The 20,645-nt window shown below is 30.8% G+C and overlaps 3 protein-coding genes across 6 annotated transcripts; all 3 read right to left on the minus strand.

Annotated features, from left to right (window-relative positions):
* Nucleotides 1–1,192: 1,192 nt before the first annotated feature.
* LOC108455862 (protein MICROTUBULE BINDING PROTEIN 2C) lies at nt 1,193–5,107 on the minus strand. 2 transcript variants are annotated; one of them, XM_053018676.1, is made up of 5 exons: nt 4,735–5,107; nt 4,483–4,566; nt 3,142–3,468; nt 2,113–2,331; nt 1,193–1,661 (listed from the first exon to the last, which is right to left on the minus strand). In XM_053018676.1, the coding sequence occupies exons 1-5, from the start codon at nt 4,927–4,929 to the stop codon at nt 1,497–1,499; spliced, it is 990 nt and encodes a 329-aa protein (XP_052874636.1). In that variant the 5' UTR covers nt 4,930–5,107; the 3' UTR covers nt 1,193–1,496. The 2 variants fall into 2 exon arrangements, with proteins under 2 accessions (XP_052874636.1, XP_052874635.1); XM_053018675.1 differs by having other exon boundaries at nt 4,711–5,107.
* A 3,784-nt stretch (nt 5,108–8,891) lies between these two features.
* On the minus strand, nt 8,892–10,217 carry LOC108455226 (dof zinc finger protein DOF5.4). Its single transcript, XM_053019329.1, has one exon. The coding sequence runs from the start codon at nt 10,124–10,126 to the stop codon at nt 9,227–9,229; it is 900 nt and encodes a 299-aa protein (XP_052875289.1). The 5' UTR covers nt 10,127–10,217; the 3' UTR covers nt 8,892–9,226.
* Nucleotides 10,218–12,085: 1,868 nt separating this feature from the next.
* LOC108457397 (transcription factor BIM1) lies at nt 12,086–19,592 on the minus strand. Of its 3 annotated transcripts, none has more exons than XM_053019142.1 (12): nt 19,390–19,592; nt 18,849–19,243; nt 18,624–18,701; nt 17,067–17,432; nt 16,098–16,200; nt 15,895–16,013; nt 15,519–15,630; nt 14,684–14,753; nt 14,493–14,588; nt 14,055–14,419; nt 13,330–13,460; nt 12,086–12,439 (listed from the first exon to the last, which is right to left on the minus strand). In XM_053019142.1, the coding sequence occupies exons 2-12, from the start codon at nt 18,883–18,885 to the stop codon at nt 12,381–12,383; spliced, it is 1,536 nt and encodes a 511-aa protein (XP_052875102.1). In that variant the 5' UTR covers nt 18,886–19,243; nt 19,390–19,592; the 3' UTR covers nt 12,086–12,380. The 3 variants fall into 3 exon arrangements, with proteins under 3 accessions (XP_052875102.1, XP_017611922.2, XP_017611923.2); XM_017756433.2 differs by having other exon boundaries at nt 16,098–16,206; XM_017756434.2 differs by lacking the exons at nt 18,849–19,243; nt 19,390–19,592 and adding an exon at nt 18,089–18,217 and having other exon boundaries at nt 16,098–16,206; nt 18,624–18,841.
* Nucleotides 19,593–20,645: the final 1,053 nt, after the last annotated feature.

Consider the following 20,645-nt stretch of genomic DNA (forward strand, 5'->3'; position numbering starts at 1 on the left):
ATTCGGTAACAGTTTTGGTTTAACATATAGGGTGATGGAGAAAGGGGCACGACTTGCTGTGAAGTAGAGTTGGCTTCAATTAGCTTGAAGAGATTAGAAGAATCAAGAGACTCGTATCTATTTGATGGTAGCACGGGACTAGCTTCAGGTAGCTTAAGGAGATTAGAAGAATCAAGAGACTCATATGAATCTGATGGTAGCACCGGATCCTTTACCTTTCCTGTGTAAGTGTGCAAAAGGGAATTTTTGTTTCTATGTTGCTTAGATTTTTGAGGGGTGTCCGATATTTATGTATCCAATAATATTTGAACAAACCCGTTTTTGAATGTATTGAATATAAGACTATCTATTCTGTTTTAAACTCGAATAAATTAATTTAAACACAAAAGAAAATGAAAACTGAATACAAATATTTTAAAGAAAATGAAGAATTGAAACAAATCTAACTTTATTTTTTGATGGATATTATTGCAGATTAGAGTGGGATTGGATTGGAAGTCCAGTGAGAATGCCACTGCCGACATCAGAAGGCATTACCCCAAGCAAGAACAAGGCCCATTGTGTGCCAAAGCCAAGGAATTGGATTCGAAGTCCAGTGAGAATGCCACTGCCGACATCAGAAGGCATTACCCCAAGCAAGAACAAGGCCCATTGTGTGCCAAAGCCAAGGAAGAAAGGCATTGGCGCAAGGAAGAAGAAGACCCATTTTATGTTTTTTCAATGTTTTAAATTTTAATTGTCGGTTTCCTACGACTATTCTTTTACAAATAATGAAAAAAATTATATAACAAATATATTTATAAAAGAAAATTGAAAAACTACATTGTCCTAGTATCAAATTTGCTTATTTTTGTGAAAAAGACAACTTTTATACTAATATTCCATACTACGTAAAAAGAATATATGAAGGTTTTTATTGATAAATTTGGGTACAAAATATTTGTTAAGTTATACTTTTTTGTATAATCAAGGTTTCCTTCATATCCGTTTTATGGTCCATGAAGATTTGAGAATATATGACTCTCTCTCCTAATAATATCATCTCTAAAGTTCGAACTTGCCTTCTCCCTCAGGAGTGCAATGTGCGTTACAACTATACTTAATAATTAGTTTGCTCAATACGCTCCCTAGTAAGAAAAATCTAGAAGACTAGAAATTGATGGTTTTGACAAGAATGTCCAATACGGGTATGTATTCGATATTTGTATGTTCATTCTTTCAAAAAAAAAGAAGAAAAACAAAGAGTTGAAGCAACATAAGATGATTCAACACAGGTTTTCGGAAAATCTGATACCGAACTCAGGCTGCTCCATAGAGATTTTACTTGTGCATATGAAACATCCATGGACTTTTACTAGACAATAAAGAACACAAAAAGAAACCATACAAGCATACAATAGTGACATATATAATAAGTAAACTTTGGTAATGCCAATGCATCAATAAGTTCGTTTGAAAAAATGCTTCGAACTTATGAAATATTTATATCACTTTTCTTACGCACCTTCGGATTTGAAAAGAAAGGATTGAAGATGTAGCCTTGCACTGGCTGCAGCAGCAAGGGATTCTTCGTCTTGCTTCTCTTTGGCAGCATCGAGAGCAGCGACGTAAGCTTGCCTTGCTTCTTCCATTTTCGGCATCTCCTTGTCATCTACATCATCCTGTTTATACCAAAACCGAAACAAAACAGGAAAACCACACTTAAAACTCCGGTCACCGTTGAGGTTGGAAAGTGCTTAAAATACAGATTCTTTCAAAAGAATAAAGAGCCATATATTGCAAAAACAAACCCTTATAAATGCTATTTCCAAGCAATGCACAACAAATATTTAGTCTAATATTCTCTTCTATCATGTTCAATCATTCGATATTTTCAAATGGTGCAATTTGCAATTAAACTATGTTACCCGGATTTTGGGTGAATGTAAGTTACAGATATGCATTCAAGATGGGTATGGTCAATTTTTTCAAAGATTTTTCCATACCTATGTCTGGATTTTGTTGGGCAAGGATAATTCAAGAAAAATGAAAAGGGGGAGCAGCAAAAAGCAAGCAAAAGCCAGGAAAACTCGAATTTAAATAAGTTGATTAGCCAAAAGATAGTGAGGTTACCAGGTGAGGGAAATGATCCGAATGGTATGGTGCTACATCATAATCTTCAGCATATGCGGTGCGATTTTTCTTTGTCAAGCCATTTAATAACAGCATAAATGATGAAAATTCCCCTTGCATGGAGTCTATATCATTTTGCAGCTTCTCCAACTTTTGTTTAGATGTCATTGCTTCCCATTGTGTCTTTTCTAAGGCCGCCTGCTTGTCTGCTAGCTTAATCTAAAGAGAAAAAAGCATGTGTATCAATAACAATAATGAAACAAGAAGCTCTGTATTTAACTCGGTTTGTGTATTCAGACAGTGGTGATGGCAAAAGGGGGGGGGGGGGGAGGCAGTAATTTTCTGGCTTTAAAATACCCCAAAATGGTAGATTTGCCCTTTAGCCCTTTAAAAATTGTATGAAATTACATGTTCGTATAATGGTAAAATTGCACTTTGACTCCCAAAAATTTATGACTCATCTTTGGGCCCTCCTAAAGTAATTTTCTGGCTTCGCCCCTGATGCAGCTATGTTAAGAAGTGATATTGAGTACATCTGGGATTTCAATCCCAACCTCTGCTACCTCTCCTTTCTACCACAAAAATAACAATAAAGGAATAAAGACCACGGAGATTAACTCGGTTCATACAGCCATCTTGTGAGGCAGCATTAAGCAAATATGGCATTTGAATCCTAGCATTTGTAACCTCTTCTTCTATCACTATTAAGGCACCCTTCTTATGTCAATTAAACAAACAATACTTGCAAAATCAATCAAAATTTCAGAAAATACAGTTAATTATAATGCACTAAATATTATACAAAATCTATGGTAATGAGGTTCGGGTATGAATGTTAGAATAAGTATGTCTCTAACACGGATATGTTCAATTTTTTCCATGTATTTGGAGGGTCCTTAGAGGGTTATAACCCCATATCCATGTATGGAAACGAATCAAACATAAGTTTCAACAAATGATACTTCAAAAAAAACGAAAAGTTAGAGCAACATAAGAATATTCTAGCAGGAAAACATGAGAAATGTATACCTTAGCATCAGAGAGTTGCAGCTGAATGGACTTGATTAAAGAGTCCTTTTCTGCAGCATGTCGATTCAGTTGCTCAAGTTCTGCTTGAACATCATTAATATGGTTCTTTGAAATCTCTGCAGATTTTAGAAGGTCCTCTTTCTCCAACAACTTCTTTTGCAGATCCTCCACTTGTCCTCTCAGTGCAATTAACTCCTCATTTTCCTTTTCTGCTATCAAATCCCTCGAGGAAAAGATTGGTAAACTATCACCAATCTTGTCTACTTGATCCTTTTTCTTTTTCACTGGAATAGCCAAACCTGCATTCCTTCCTTTTACATCCGTAGTCTTTATAAACAAAAAGAGCAACATCATAAATTTATATGAAGAAATTATTAAAAAACAAAAAAAAAAAAAATCTCAAAAAAGAAAAGCTATTAGATTAAATCCAGGAAAGTGAGAAAAACATTTGATAGGAAAAAGAGTTGCATGTTAAAAATCATGGGATTTGTAATTAAAACCTATTAAACACTGGATGTTTTATATTTTATATATTTGCTCCAGACAAATGTCTAATAAAGAGTCAATTATGCATACTATGATAAGATTACCACTTCAATTCAACAAATTACGAACAATCGCTAACCAATAAAGAAAGGAAACAATGGTTTATAGTCATCAAAATGACTAATAAGCCTATGTTTATTGGACTCGGATGTGAGTATCAAATAACGCTAGGTACACAAGATGGGAATGTTTATTTTTTTATTTACTAAGTTTTTCATGTATTTGAAGGGTCATTCAAGGATCAAAAGCTCCGTACCCATGTCTGAAAATAAGTTGAACACAAATATAAAAAGTCAAAAATGAGGTAGTAATAAACTAGATAACCGAAATTGGCAAAATATAACCATATATATACTATAAATATAAAGATTTAATTGAATAAGATCATATATATATAGTTACATATCCCACTAGCAAATTACAACGTTGCTCCCCATCAGTAATTTTTTAAATGTTACTAATGATGAAACAGCAAGCTCTAGTTCACCATCACTGTCAGTATAAGCTTACAAGGAAATGATAAGGCAAGAAATACATAATTCCACAAAATTTCAACCATGTTATCGGAAATTTGGATTTCAAAAATAAATATTTGTGAATTTAAAAGTCATATTCTTATATATACTTTTCAAATATATAATAATATTGAATCTCAACTAATTTATATATAGTATATGCATTTCATTCACACAATTTATAAAGACAACGAAATCCAGTTTTTTAGTCACTTAACCAAACAAACCGCAAGTGAAATCAACAAATTAAACTAAAACAAGCAAGGATTTATGAACATACTTTACGAGATAGGGATTCCCTTGAAGGTGTCTTGGTATATATCATCGATCCACGCCTTGTAAATGAACTATTTGCTTTACGCTCCTAAATCAAATTCCACGTTTACGAAATGATAATAAATTAAAATTTATTTCCAGATAGCGGAAGTGTAAATAAACTATTTTCTTAATTTCCTTCCATTTTTCATTAATTTCAAACAGAAACTGAAAAAAAGAAGAAGAAAATTACAGTAAAAAAAGAGGGAAAGATTACAATGAGGGACTGAACAAGAGGGATCATCTCAACGAGATCCTTGTAGAGGACACGATCCACATCGCCAGGAGCTGAATGAACGAGTGAGGACTCAACTCGACGGTGAGTCGGGGACGAGTTACTGTTATCCCCTGAAAGCCAAGTTCCAAAACCTGAATTTTCTTGTAAATCTAACAAATGTTGCGGCTCAAACATTTTCTTTCACTTTTTTTTTTCTTCTAAAATTCAAAGAATTTGAAAATAAAGAACTGAAGAGCTTGAAAGTGATAGTGAAGAAATGAAGAAGTTGCAGCAGTTAACAATGGCGTTTTTTTTTTTCTTTTTTGAAAAAAATCGTTTATTTTGTTTCCTTTTTAGGTTACAACGAATTTTCTACAAACTTTAAGTTGAAGGTAAATTATGGTATTACTAAAATACCCCTAAGTTACTTTAGGGAAAATTAGTTTTGTTGTACTTTCTTGTGATTTACTTGCATTTTTTTATAATTTCTCAAGTACTTAATCTTTTTTTTTAAATAAAAAAATACACGAAAACTTAGTGGGCATCAACTCTCTGTGTAGATTATGGAAAAACATATAAAAAATTTGAGTTATTTATTACCTTAGAAGTGACCATCCATTTGATTTGGGTAAGGGTTAAGCAATAGTATTTAAATTGTGGATTATTTATTAAGTATATTAATGTGTAGTTTTGATTTAAGTCTTAATTAGATTGATATTGATATTATTATCAATGTAGAAAGACGTGAGTTTAAGTGCATTGAAGCGTATTATCCTCCTATTTGAGAGTTGGGAATAGGCTATGGGTAGTTCTAAGCATTGAGTCAAATGGAACAAATATGATTAGGACCTATAATGAGATTGTTCCAAAAAAAATAAATGGTTAAATTACACCAAGGTTATTAAACTATTAGTAGGTTTATATTTTGATCACTTAACTTTAAAAAGTTATAAAACTGTCATTGAACTATTCAAAAGTTTTTACTTTAGTAATTGGGTTGTCAAGTTTTTTTTTTTTTTAAAGCCATGACAATTCGACAATCAGTATGGTGGATCAGTACCCATCGATGAGTAGAATAACATACCTTAGAACCAAGTTGACTTGTAAATGTCGGAAACCAGAGAAGGGATTTTAATTTATAGATTTGTAACGTTTAAAGTTGTTTTATGAAAAGAAAAACGAAAGCGTAGATGGGAAGAGGAAGGAATGGTTTCGATTGGTACAAGTAGTGTGAACAAAAAATGCCATATGGCAACAATTTTAACAACCCAGTGACTTGAATAAAAACTTTAGAATAATTCAATGACTATTTTGTAACTTTTTTAAATTAAGTGGTCAAAATGTAAACTTACAAATAGTTTAATAACTTTGCATGTAATTTACCCTTTATTTATTTTTTTATTTTAAAATATCAATTAAAGATATGTGATGATTTTTTTATCAAAGACATGTGTCTTATTTAATTTTACGTTAGTATATAAATGATTATCCATAAATTATAGGTATTACATTTTGTTCATCAACTATATGGGTAATAATAAAACAATTATTTAAATTTAATTCCATGGGAATAATAAAACAATTATTTAAATTTCCAAGTTATTTTACATTTTATGAGTGATTTTATGTTATGATATGTCATTACGACGTTTAGTTCATAAAATGATTGAACAGATAATCTTATGTGTCAAGATTTTAAATTATAAAAAGAGTTACCTTAATTGATTTTAACCGATTCAACAATTGATTTTTTATCTCAGTTTTTAATTTTTTATTGATTCCGAGCAATTCATTCAAATGTCAGTATTATTAACCAATATACTAATTTATTTTCGATCCAACCAATATAATCAACCAATCCAGTTCGATTCCAACAATAGAGTAATTAGTTTATGAATTTTCTTAGATTTTGTTCTCGAGAGTGAAGCTAATAGGGGCGGCAAGGACCCTAGTCCCAAGAAAAAAAAATTACTCTTTTAGTCTCTTGTATTGTAAAGTTTTAAGTTAATTTAACGGTAAAATTGTATTTCAGTAGCTTCTTAAATTTTAAATTTCAATTATACCGTCTCTAAAAATAAAATAAATTATAAATTAATCCCTTAAAAATATAAAATTTTATATTAATATGATAATAAAATTATATTTTAACTATCTCAAAAAAATTATAATTAAAATTCGATTAAGAAAAAAAACCTATCGTTGGCAACCCTACCGAACCCATTTTAAAACATTTTGGTGGAAACCCAAAATTGAAGACTCGATGGGCAAGCATTATTGGGTAGCCAAGCCAACTGCACACATCAAAATCAGTGCTAGGAAAAAGTTAAGGGTGGAATGGCTAAGGCTAAGACTACTCAACAAAGAGTCAAGGACCACGACCATGTGCCTAACTTTGAGGTGCCAATTTTCAATCGCGGTCCACTCCTTATTGTCGCCTTCGTCCATGCCCATTGCCAAATCTTTCAACACATCATGGTCCACATTGCATCTAGATCTTTAATTGATCTTCCCTATTGTCTATCAAGTCAATAGGACACACCAAAATTTTGTTTTTGTATCTTCTACTTCTTTTTCTTATTTTTTTTATATAAATTTTAGGTAAAAATATTACAGAAACCTTCGTAATAAGAATCAAATTGCATTTTGTAATACGCCTCACTCGTCCAGATGATCGAAACGAATAAGAGATACATTCGGAACATTTTAAGGGCAACAACAAATATTTGTTTAAGAAAATATATAACTTACATTCTATTCAAAATGAGTTTTTACGCTTTTCAAAGTTTAAAAAAAAAATCTTATAGTACCTATTTAAAGAAAATAACTACGTAATTTGTAATATACAAGAATGTTATTTATTTTGCTCCATCTACTCAAAAAATAGATAAATTAGTCCATGTACATTAGATCAAGAGTAAGTTGGTCCTTTCAGTTAAAATTTTTATCCATTTGTATTGTTAAAAATTGACTTAGCTGATAGAATAATCAGATAGTAACACATAACGTGCCACATGTACCTCATATTGATGTCTAAGAACTAGTTTTTAATTGTAGAAATGCATGAAAATTTAACAAAAGGCTAGTTTACTTTTTGATCTAACATAGATAAACTAATTTGCCCATTTTTTTTAGCAGAAAGAGCAAAATGTAATCTAACTTTTAGTACAGGGACCTTAATATTACTTTTATCTAATTTGATATATGTTTTGTATATTTGTTTTATGTCTTTACTTTTGGTGTTATCTTTTGTTTTATTTAGATATATCTTAGTATTCTACCCTTATTATGTGAAAGAATTATTAGGTAAACCAACTTAATTAAGCAAATTGGAGTAATTTAATTTTGATTTTAATTTAGAATCTAAAACGAAATTTGACTTTAATTTGAAATCAATGCGAAGTAATTATACCATAGAGAGTGTAGGAGCAATGTCTCCTAGTGGTCCAACTCTTCTGCCTAATAGTTAGACTTGTGGATTGCAATTTAGTTTAAAAAAGAAAATAAAATTATTTAAGACTTAATCAACCTATAAAAAGTTATGTATATATAATTATAGTTTCTTCTATATTTATTTTATAATCTATAAAGATTAATTTTTTGGTAATTCGTGAATATATTTGTCAACCAAATATAAATACATTTACTTAACGCAAGGCAATTAATTAAGATAACCGATAGAACTCATCCAACTAAATTAATTTATATAATTATTATTATCGGTCAAATATATTCAATTTTTTACTTTTCGATTCAACCGGGGAATTGCACTCTATACATAAAAGTCGTAGAAAACACATTTTATATGAACAAAATCTGAAAAATGGCCAAAGAAATTAAGATTAAAAACCAACATGAAAGTTGGTCGCATATGAAGAAACTAGAAATATCTTGTAAAATCATAAGTAAATAAATTTAAATATTGAAAAAAGTTTGCAAAACAAGAAACAACCACATTCATATATCCTGTGAGTGAGTTTTTTTGGTTCCAAATTTTCTATTTTTTATATTCTAATTTTTATTTTTAGCTTCATTATTTTTAGATTATAAAATTTATGTTCAATTGTTAATATTGTAACTTTTTCTTTAAATTTGTCAGTTTAACATTTTGCAAAGACAAAGTAAAAAATTGCTTAAAAGAGCCACAGATAAATCATAAATTATTGGGAATTGTAGTGCAATTTACTATTATACTAACATGTAATTTCGTAAAAATTTAAGGAATCAAATGGTAAATTTATCATAAAAATAAATCATTTGTTATTCATGTAACAAAGAAATTGATTTATAATAAATCTAAATTTAACAAAATAATTTTAATAACATTAATAATTAAATTTATATTTTAAATTCTAAAATTAAATATTATTTTAAATAAAAGTTGGACCAAATACTAAATATAAAAAATATGTACTTATGGTATTTTTTAATTTTTTTTAAAATTGTGTAGTTAATAAATAACTTTTAAGGAAATTAAGAGGGTAAAAGATATAATTTACGGGAGATAGAGTGTAGGAGGATCTTGATCAGCCCACTGATTTTGATTCCAATACGTCTGATCAAAACTTCCATTAGAAAGATCAAGCAAAGTCGTCCCTTGATCTCCACTCCCTTCCCAATCCAACGGTCGAAATCCTCCATAATCTTCACCCTTAGATCTATTATCCAAATTTGCTAACTCAATATCTACCGTTGGATCAAGCAATCCCATTGTGAGTTCCTCCACTCCCGTGCTCACCGTTTTTGGCTGCTGTTGCAGTTGCTGCCATTGTCCTTGCTCACTGAATACATTACCGAAGCCAAACGGCACCGTTTCATTGTTCGACCAAGTGATCAAGCTCGTAAAACTCTCCATCTCCGTAAACCCTAAATCATTAGGATTTTCGTAAAATTTCGAATCGCTTGCATTTATCAAGCTCGAATGAGACGTTATCGCCGGCGCCGCTTCGACGGTGCTGCCGCCGGAGATATTATTGTTATTCGTCGCTGGTACGTTAAAATTGTCTGCGGTAAGACTGTAACTCTTGCTGCAGGAATGAGTATTCTCTTTAAGTTGATTACAGTGTTGCTGCTGGAGGAGCTGTGGCTGTACAGCGGCTGCGGCAACTGTGATGGTTGCGGATGGTTTGATTTTCGAGTGCCTGGCTTTACGACAGCCGCCGCCGACGGGGACGTTTCGAAGTACGCCACCTTTCGTCCAGTAACGACGGCAGCTCTTACAGAAATAACGTGGCTGAGAGAGGTTGTAGTTGTTGTAGTAACAGAATTTTGTATTGAGAGAGTCGCAGCGGGGACACTCGAGTGCTTGGTGGTGCTGCGGCCGTAACCTGCCGTAACCGAATCCTCCGCCGCCGCTGAATATACGGCCACCTCCGATCGAGTGGGTGTCTTGCATTGCTCACAACAACTTTCGCTCCAATAAAATGAAAAACCAATTTGTTGAATAAAGCACAGTAGAATTTGAGCTATCGTCTTTACAAATTACAAATATTGTTTTGCGTATATCTTCTAGAAATAAAATGGTATACAATTACCAATTAACCCTTCATCGTAAACGAAATTACATGTACGTGCTTAGGGTCGTGACTTAATTTTTAACAACTTGATTCTAAATAAATCATGTACAAAATACACCATCAAATCATATTTAGTTTATTTATGTTCCTAAATAAACTCCTTTTATAAATATTTTAAATAAAAATTATTTGATTCTTTATGGTAATGTAAAATAAAACTAATCCATTTAATAATTAAAATATGTTGATTAAGTCTTAATTCGATTGATATCAATATTGTTTAAAGGTTGAGAAGAATTATTAATAATTTTAGGCACTGCATAAAAAAATCAAAACATAATGTGAGAGAGGTTTCGATACCGAAATTCAAAGCCAATCATATACAATTATATTTGTGGGTTTTGAACTACATTATGAGTTATTGGCATGTGTAAAATTTTAATTTGATCAATCAGATATTTAAATTGTTTCAATTTTAACTGGTTTATTTATAAGTCCCTATAAAGAGTATACAATAAAGAGTATACCAATTACTTCCACTATGACTAAATTAGTATATATATATTTTAGGCGTGAAATCTAAAATTCAATCAAGCATTTCTTCACTTTTATATATATATATATATAATTAATGTTATTTGAATTGAATTGATGAATCAAATCAGTTAATATAAAAATCAACTAATATATTGATTCAAACATGAAAGTTGAATCCATCGTTTAAAATATATTAAAAATTAATTAAAAAAATATAATTTAACTATGAACCGAATCCCATTATTAAAACAATCGCAACGAGTCACAGTTGAATTGTCACTGTATCAACTTTAACGTTAAGTATTTTGTGTCAATGACGCATCAAAGAATGGGAAAATTGCTTTGTTGACATTTTTCCACGTCCAAATTGCCTGCTCATAAATGGCTCATTTCGTAACCATGCATTATTTTCACACTTTAATGTATTTAGACATCAAAGTTTTAAACACAAAAAAAAAATAAAAAATCAATTAAATTACGATACAATATGGACGCAATGGCATTGCAGAAATAAGTGGAAATTTTGATGAAATTGATCTTGCATTTATTGCTTGAGTGAACATGTACATTGACGGTGTGTTTGTGAGTGTGTGGCACATTAGCTCTTCGGGTCTCTATTTTCCTTTTCATTTATCTTTCTCACATTTTAACTTTATTAATATAATTATACTAATTATTCTTGTAAAATTTTAAATCAATTTAATATTTTTATTATTTTGATTGTGGAAATAATAAAACGAAATGAATGTAATTTTATAAAAACATCATGATTAAACTCTGTAAGTATAAATTTAAACATAATTTTGTAGATCTAATTAATGGTTTTAAATTGAGGTGGGTATAAATAATTTTTTTGGATTAAATTAAAAATACTTCTAACTTAAAATAACTCAATTTCAAATAATTGAAAAAGTAAACAATATAAGTAGTACAAAGATAGTAGATTGACAATTTAGATCAATGAAATCAATTTCACCTACTGGTGAAATATGTGACCAAATTAGATTGAAAAATAATTTCAACTTTTTCATGAAGTTGTCAAATTATATGACTATAGAATTTTGATTATCCTTTTTTGAAGAAAAACCATTTTTAATATGGATTATAAGTGCAATGATAGTATATATTTATATTGAAAGGCATTTTACATGTTCATTAATAAGCTAATTTTGTTTCAGCCGGTTCAGTTAGCAAACAAGGGATTCACTTAAATAGTTGGTTTTCAATGATATTATTTGATGCACAGCATGATCAGAAATAATTATAATACAAGACATAAAATATGATAACTTACCAAAAGATTATTTCTTTTTTCCTTGTAAAAATAATGGTGAAATCTGTGATATTGAAATTTTTGCTGCTAAACAATACATAATCTGTTGTTTTGGACACCAGTGTATCACTTTTTATATGTTCATATAGAATATATATTTGTATTCAACATATTTATTTCAATATCTAAATCTAAAGTTAACAAAGGCAGACTACTCCAAAAAATAATTAATTAATACAATGAAAAATAATATTGTTAAAATATGTAAATTATACCTTAATTTTCTTCAGGTCTTAAGCTTCTTTATAGGTTGATCAGAATCATCAACAAATCCAACTCTTGAATGTGTCGTCCCTTGAATTGTGGATGGAATCTCCCTGCCCTGGAGCAGAGTAAAATAGGGAAGAATTAGGTTAAATTTCTTCGGGCTTTTTTTTTACTATTACAAATAGAGTATATTCACAAATATAATATTAATACAAAGTAATTACAATATAAAATTAAATTAGTTTCAAGTATGAAAAAAAAAAAAACAGATAATAACAAAGAATTCTAATAAAATCCTTACATGAACTTCAACTTAAATCTTTAAGGATCCAAAACCTTCGTTTTCCAAAGTTTCATTGGTTACTATTAAAATATTAAAATTAAATAGGTAAAAATACCATAGAAGCCCTTGTACTAGGTGTTAGATTGCATTTTATCCCCTCTACTCAAAAAAATAAACAAATTAGTCATTGTACAATAGCTCAAATGAGCAAATTAGTCCTTTATATTAAAAATTCCATCCAATTCTATTGTCAAAAACTAACATAGCTAATAGAATAATGAAATAGTGATGGATGAAGTGTCACATGTACCTCATGCTAATATCAAGTTTTTTACAATAGAATTGAATAAATTTTTTAACAATAAGATCAATTTACTCTTTAATCTAACATACAAAGATTAATTTCTTACCTTTTAGTAAAGATGACAAAATGCAATATGAAAAGGGAAAGCTCTATTAATCCGAACTTTTTCATCATACAAAGATGAAAGTCAGAGTGTGTATTTTTCTCTCTCTATATATAAACTAAGTTGATTATGTGTACAATTTTTGCTTCAAACACATATTTGGATACAGGTATAAAAACTTAAAAGTATGATTTGTCAAATATATGAAAATATTAAACAAGAATGAAGTATTCTTGTGTCATATTCGTACCCATATCCAACACTTGAGACCGGATAACATAAGAGGAAAAAGACGGCAAAGGCAATGAAAACAACCTTTAAGTGTGGAAGTTGGAGCAGTATAACCAGTACTAGATTGCTTCCCAAGCTCAATTTGAACCGAGAGGCTAGCATGTGACAAGTCCACTCCAGATGCCTGCAGTGCTTGCGTTAGTGTATTCAACAACCTGTCGAAGATCATGATCAATTATTAAATCTACCCATGTCGGCGACTCACATTAAGATCCAAATAACATAGGTTAACCCCTCATTCACAAAACGAAAGATCAAGAAATGATGAGTAAAAATCAGGGAGAAATAGCTTGATATGAATAGGTGATAAATATGGTCATTTCAATTGAATATGAAAAGCAGCAGAGTAAAAGTACAATGGTGACTTTTGTATTAGTAGTTAGATTGCATTTTGATCCATTATCTCAAAACAGATAAATTAGTCTCTATCATTAGATAAAAGGGCAAACTAGTTTTTTTATTAAAATTTTCATTCGTTTCTACTATTAAAAATTTGTTCTTGTACATCAAAATGAGGTACACGTGGCATAATGCATTAAATCAAAGGATTAAGTAACACTTTGATCTGACGTACAAAAATTAATTTATTTATTTTTTTGAAAAAAAAGTACGAAATGTAATCCAACTCTTATATAGCCTCAATTGTATCTAAAGAAGCAGAGATGGTTGAAAACCAAAAACATGCAGAACAAAGCATTTAAAAAGAATTATTAGATCATTCATCAAATAAAAAATAAGTAAAAGCTTACCCTTGGGAATATACACTTGAGATGCTAATCGTTCCACCTTCAACTGTCAACTCTTGTTCTTTCAGCTTTTTAATAGGAAGAGCACCATTGGTTTCTGCATCAGATGGCAACGTGGGTGTACTCTGGGCAGAGGTAATCGAGTTTGGCTGTGGTGACACCGCAAAGGGCATTGTCTTATTCATCATTGCAGGACCAAGGTCTACTGGTCTCAACGTAGTAGCTGTGCTCATATCAGAGTCTACAGGGTTCATTGCAGTTCCAGGAATGTTTGGGGCGACGGAAAAAACCAAGGCGGAAGGAGTCGACACGCTATTTATAGCTCGAGATTGATCGGCATGATTTTGTGTGGGTGTTTCGTTGTTTCTCTGTTTCAGATTAGGTTGATAGTCAGTCATTGAGAGCAATTCTTAGTTAATAGAGATAAGTATAAAATTTTACCCATGGCATCAATTTTGATGGTTCATGATTCCATCCTTGATATGCTCCCTCATATATGTGTACTTTCTCTTGTAAAAACTGAATGTACTCGATAACCTGTGAGTAGATTGAACACACCATTTGTTAAAAGTTTTGAAAATTTTGTAGATGGGAAAAGAATAAATCATAACTATTATAAGAAATTTAGGTACCTCTAATAAGAACGAGGCCTTATCTCTCTTTTGATCACTATTAGGAATGATACCTTTTAACCTTTGAAATCTGCAAAAGAATTGCTGGATTTTAGTATCCAATGACGATTTAGTATTTATGATACTCATAAATATGTCTATACTTTCATCCAATCATGATTCGAACATGGTTGTCCAAGTATTTCAAGAATAATGAAATGTCCGAGCAACATTGTTTAATTTGTATCATGGCTTTTCCAATTTCTAGTTATTAAACAGCATTTGAGTCCCAAATTGATTTTGAGAACGACTTCCAAACAATCATGGTTCACTAACTATCCACAAATCTACAAGAATTTGCCTCTCATATCATACTAGAACTAACATGTGAAACAAATGAAAGATAAAGTACACTAGAAACAGCACGGTAAATTTAGTGTTTATAAGTTCATCACTGAACTTATTTAGTGAAAGCAAAGGGATATGTTCAACATGAAACATAAAGTACACTAGAAACGTCATTACATTACTTGTTCACTAGATAAGAAATAAAATCCTTCCTAATTTAAGAAGGAATAGGCTGACAAATATTAAATGTGAAGCAGGTTATAGTTCTGATGTTCACTGATGTGCACTTGTGTCTGATATATTGTTCTATGTGCACTTTTGGCTGTGTTGGCGTGTATCTGTTTCACTATGTTTTTTCCCTGATGTGCACTGGTGTTTACTGTGTTATTCCTTATGTGCACTTCAGTTGCTGTGTATGGACGTGTTATTGTAGCTTTTATGGGACTTGCTACTCAATAATATTTTATTTGCTGATTAAAAAAAAAAGGTTATAGTTATTTATACTTGCCTGTCATTAATTTTACTCCGCCGCCGCTGCTCAGTGGCAGAATGTTTTGATCTTGGGGTGTTAGCCTTCTGATCGGCGGCACTCTTTCCATCCACTTTTACTCTCAATTCTCCTGCAAAAAGAATCAACAACAATAATAAGGCCATCGAAAATTTTCAATAACTCTCGTAAAACCATCAAAATTTATTACTGCCCCGATTCCTAATACCCTTTACAAAACCAAGAACACTTTTATTTAAGGTCAGTAGTATTTACAATAATATGCAGCACAATGTTATTCGGACATAATATTCAAAAATGCTTCCAAAAAAGAAATTAGAATGGGATACATAGATACAACATATGTAGTACTGTAAACCAAAAAGAAAGATTATACCTTTACTACGGGTAGTAGTAGAACTCTCTTTCTTGAGATTGAAATTTTCATCTTCTTCAAAATCATTATATTGAGCAGATTTCATCATTTCCATGAAGCTTTTCTGCTTTGATGATGGCCTGTTGATGAGATCACAAATATACTCTTAATTTTTAACCCAGAAATAAAAGAGTAATAAATAAACGAAATGGAAACTGACTAACCGAGATGAAGGGAGAGAGCTGAAACTGTTGCGGTGGTTGTTTGTTGATGATGACTGCGATGGTCTCTCCAACGATGATGTGGCCCATTGCCTCTCCTTCCCCGCTGCTTCTGTCAAAAGTAGCCGCCAAAATTACATTCAGTTGAACGAACACAACGGCTTTTATGCCGAATGGGCAGGGCTGGATAAAACCTTCATGGCTGTCTTGATTACTAAAGTTCAAACCTCAATGTTAACTTAGAATTTAAATTCTTTTTTGCAAATATTAACTATTATTATGGTTTTTTTTTAAACAAAGAAAACTAATTAATAAACAACTTTTTCGAATGACTGAAGTACGACTTAAACTTAGCCGCCTTTATGATTACTACAAGCGTAAGGTCATTACTTAACCTAAAGTGCATAAACTGTAATGCAAGTGCATGCAGTAAGGATTAATTCAACCACATCGCATTTATCGGGCATTTCTTTGCGATAAATGCTATTACGATCAATAGCAACTCTAACATAACGAGTATGTCCATTACTACTTATTAGATTAGAGTATATCTATGATAAAAATTATGTAATAAATGTATTTAAAATTTTACTGTTAAAATTGACATAAAGTACGTTATTTGTCATTGTTTAATTATTTTCTTAATCATGCTAGTTTTTAACGATACAAATATAATTTTTTTACAAAAGAACTAATTTAATCTTTGGTCTAACGTATAAGAATTAATTTACTCTTTTATAAGTAAATGATGTAAAATATAATTTAACTCCTACCATAGTAACATCCGTGATACTTTTACTCATCATATATATATATATAATTTTATATTAAAAATAAAAATACACTCAAAATAATATTTATTATTTTATATAAAAAGTTTTTAATAAATTCACGATTGATTTCAGACTCGATTGATATTCATCACCGGTAAATGAACTATTAAGTGTTGCAATACCGTAAGAAAATTGTTACCTCTCACAGCCGGTGTTTCGCCGGTATTCTCCTTCCCTGTCTTTCCCTTCTTTGCTGCAGATTCTTCCCACAAAGTGAAACCACTTCCAGTATAAGAACTGCAGTTGGAGGTTTCATCATTCCTCTCACTAATACTCCTTCGAGCTACGGTGAATAATGCTCCCTCTGCTCTACTGGAAATATGGCTTATACTGTAAGTTCCAATTCCACCCGGAAGAACATGTTCCGCAGAACGAGGTGGCGGTGCCGGCGGTGGTGGTGGCAGTGGCTTTTCAGCCATTGCTTCCTCAGCTGTTGTTTCTTCCTTAGCAATTGCCTTCCCTAATGCTTCCAGTTGTAGGAAGTCATGAGTTTTACGATACCCATCTGCTCATTTAGAAACCAAAGCAAGCAAATTTAGGATAAGGAAACACAATTCAAAGTCTATACTATTATGTATATTGCATAATGTTTTATAGGATTAATATTTTAATAAATTAAACGTTATATTTCATATAGTAAAAATATTGATTTAATTAATATCTATAAATATATCAAATATTTTCAAAATTTCACCTGCATAACTAGTATAATTTTATTGCTAAAATGAATAATCAAATTATTAAAAGTATTTATTTTTAAAAATTTAGGCGCATGAATATTATATTTTTAAAGTGTTACTATTATAATACAAATAAAGTATATTCACAAGCATAATACAGCCAATGAATTTAAGGGTAAGTACTTTAGCTCCAAAAATAGAAAATTTACCATACAAAAATTTTTAAAATTAAAATTAATATTTTACCCTCTGAAAAAGAATTGTTAAATCCTCTAAAAATAATGTAATTGTAAATTAATACATAATGAAAATATATTTTGACTTTTTCATAATTCAATTTGGGTTTAAAAAACTCTAAATTTACCCTAATAATATAACTATAAAATACATATTCCAACCCCTATAACGTAGAATCAAATTTATATAAAATATAATGATGAAGAATAAAAACCGAACTCAAATATAACATAGGAACAGTTACCAATATTTAATTTAATTTATGGGTCAAAAATAAACTATCAATTGGCCCATTCGTTCGCGAAAAAATGCAGTCACGTGCACCACTCCACATCCAGATCCGTAATAAAACTCTAAAGATGGCGGAAACACCCTAATAATAACATAAAAACAAACTGTAAAGCGAAAAGAGGTTTTATAATATTGAACCAGTTCTTTTATTAACGGTATACCCTCTTTATTTCATTGATTAAGAAATAAATCCTGAACAAAAAAATTAAGAAAGCAATCAAATTATCTTATATTCTTTTTAGTTAATATTTCTAAAATATGTTTTTATATTATTGATATTAATTATAAAATCTAAATATTATACTGTCTATGGCTAAAAAATTTCTCATTTTATTTTGATGTCTCTTTTTAATTACTTTAAAATAAAATTAATATTAATATTAATAAAAATGAAAATTAGGGAAGAATTGAAAAGAAAAAAGTTGAGAGAGGATACTATTTAACTATTATTTTTCTTGGGATCTTGAAAGTAAGAACAAGAGAATCACCTTGAGCAGGTGGCCTTGGATCTTGTAGGACGCTTGAATGACTGTATAGTGACAGAAAATCATGAATCGGTTTCCTTCCTGTTCTTCAAAACCAAATCTATTATTTTCACAATTATTAATCAAAGTATTTAATTCACACTTGTTTTTAATAAATTTCTTTTGAATTTTATATCTCGTAAAATGAAAGTAAATCATATATATAAACGGCGTGATAAAGTAAATTACCTTCTGCTCCCAAAGGCCAGGATTGAGGAAGCTCCATCTATGACTTCAGTGTTTTTTTGTTTTCTTTTGACTGTGAAGCTTTCGATTAGAAAAAATAGCGAAATTCAAAAGTATACAGCAATTCAATGAATTTTTGCAGTGCTTGAGCTGTAGAATTTGAAGGAGGAAAACGAAAAGGGAAAAGTCTTCAATCCGTATTGCTTTATCAGATCCACTACACTTTGAGAAAGTGATTTCCCACGGGAAAATTTCGGGCCTCGAGCTGAGATCGGAGCCACATTAACATAGCATTCAAATTCCGAAAGCTTATCAAACAATCGACTTCAGATTCCAGAAAATTTCCTCGAGAAAATTCGACAAAATACTTCTCGGAGAGATCTTCTCCACTCGTTTAACTGAGCGAATACCACCACAAAAATTTTCACAAATTGAGAACAAAAGAAAACTCAAAAAGCTAAAATGAAATTCAATTATACATAAAATTTAGCTAACTAATTCAAACAATAACAGCAAAAAACAAAAACAAAAATGAACTACATACCTGCTTTGATCTGAACTAGAACTATTTCAACCTGGAATTTTCAGCGAAATGAAAGATTTGAACCTACGATTTCAATAATCGTGTAACAATGCAGCAACTGAGTCTTTTAATTCGAATCAATTTGAGCTAATTACGAGGTTTTTTTGTGTTCGTAGAAAAATGAAAACCTCTCGCTTGCTCTTTTCTCCTTTCATATACTCTTTTTCGCGTTTTTAATTTTTTTTATATACTAATATAGACTGGTTTTGTTAACGGCGTTGAAGTAACGGCGTTGCGGCCGGGTTAACGACGGTAAGGCTAAAAGTTGACGGCCTCATTTGAATTTTTTAAATAATTATTTTTTTGGGTAATTTGGCGTGGCATTCTATGGATCACGGAACTCAATGATTTTAATAGTATTTATGTATTTTTATTTATAAATTATTTTATGTTTTTGGCAATCCCGATTAAATTTTTATTATTTGTTTATGATTTGTTTGGTGGAGTGAAAATATGGTTTTTTTATAAATATGAATTTTTTAGGAAAATAGATATAACAACACAAATTATTTATTCAATTAAAATGAATAAAATTTTATGTAACATCAATTGTTGAATGGTATTTGGATAGTTGAAACCAAAATCAAAACAATAAATATCATCTAAAGATTAATGGACAAACTTATGAGTAACTCTATCAATCGATTTGAAGATTGAGAATGTAATGAAAATAAACAAAATTAAAATCAACAGAAAGTCTATGAACAACCTCAAAGATTTTGTCATACAAAGATAAGTCCAAAGATTGGATATTAAACCTAGAAATAAAAATATAACCATTACTCTCAGTAATAAACTGATGAAAATCGTAATTTCTAGTAAAAGAAGTGTCTCAACAATTATATAAGTCTTTATAGAAAGAGGATAAAGGCACGAGCCATAAGACTAGCACAACCAACTCACACCATGCCATCTGAGCCATGCACATTCACACCACAAACACCTTGCCTCCCAATCAATCTCCAAGCAGCATCCGCATTAAGCTTAAGCATGTCTCCAATGAGTGCTTCCCATTTCACAACAAAGGAGTGGATAGGTAGCATTGGCACATGCAACAAGTTATGCACCTTAAAGTCCTTTTGCAACGTCCGCACCTTAATCAGTGCACCTGTGCGACTATCACCTTGCTTTGGGTAATCTCCAAATTACAAGCATACGAAAACCGCTAAAGTACCACCAATAGGCTCGTAATCGTAAAGTCGTCTTTGTCTAGCTTC

This window comes from Gossypium arboreum, chromosome 9, assembly GCF_025698485.1.
Source record: "Gossypium arboreum isolate Shixiya-1 chromosome 9, ASM2569848v2, whole genome shotgun sequence".
NCBI lineage: Eukaryota > Viridiplantae > Streptophyta > Magnoliopsida > Malvales > Malvaceae > Gossypium > Gossypium arboreum.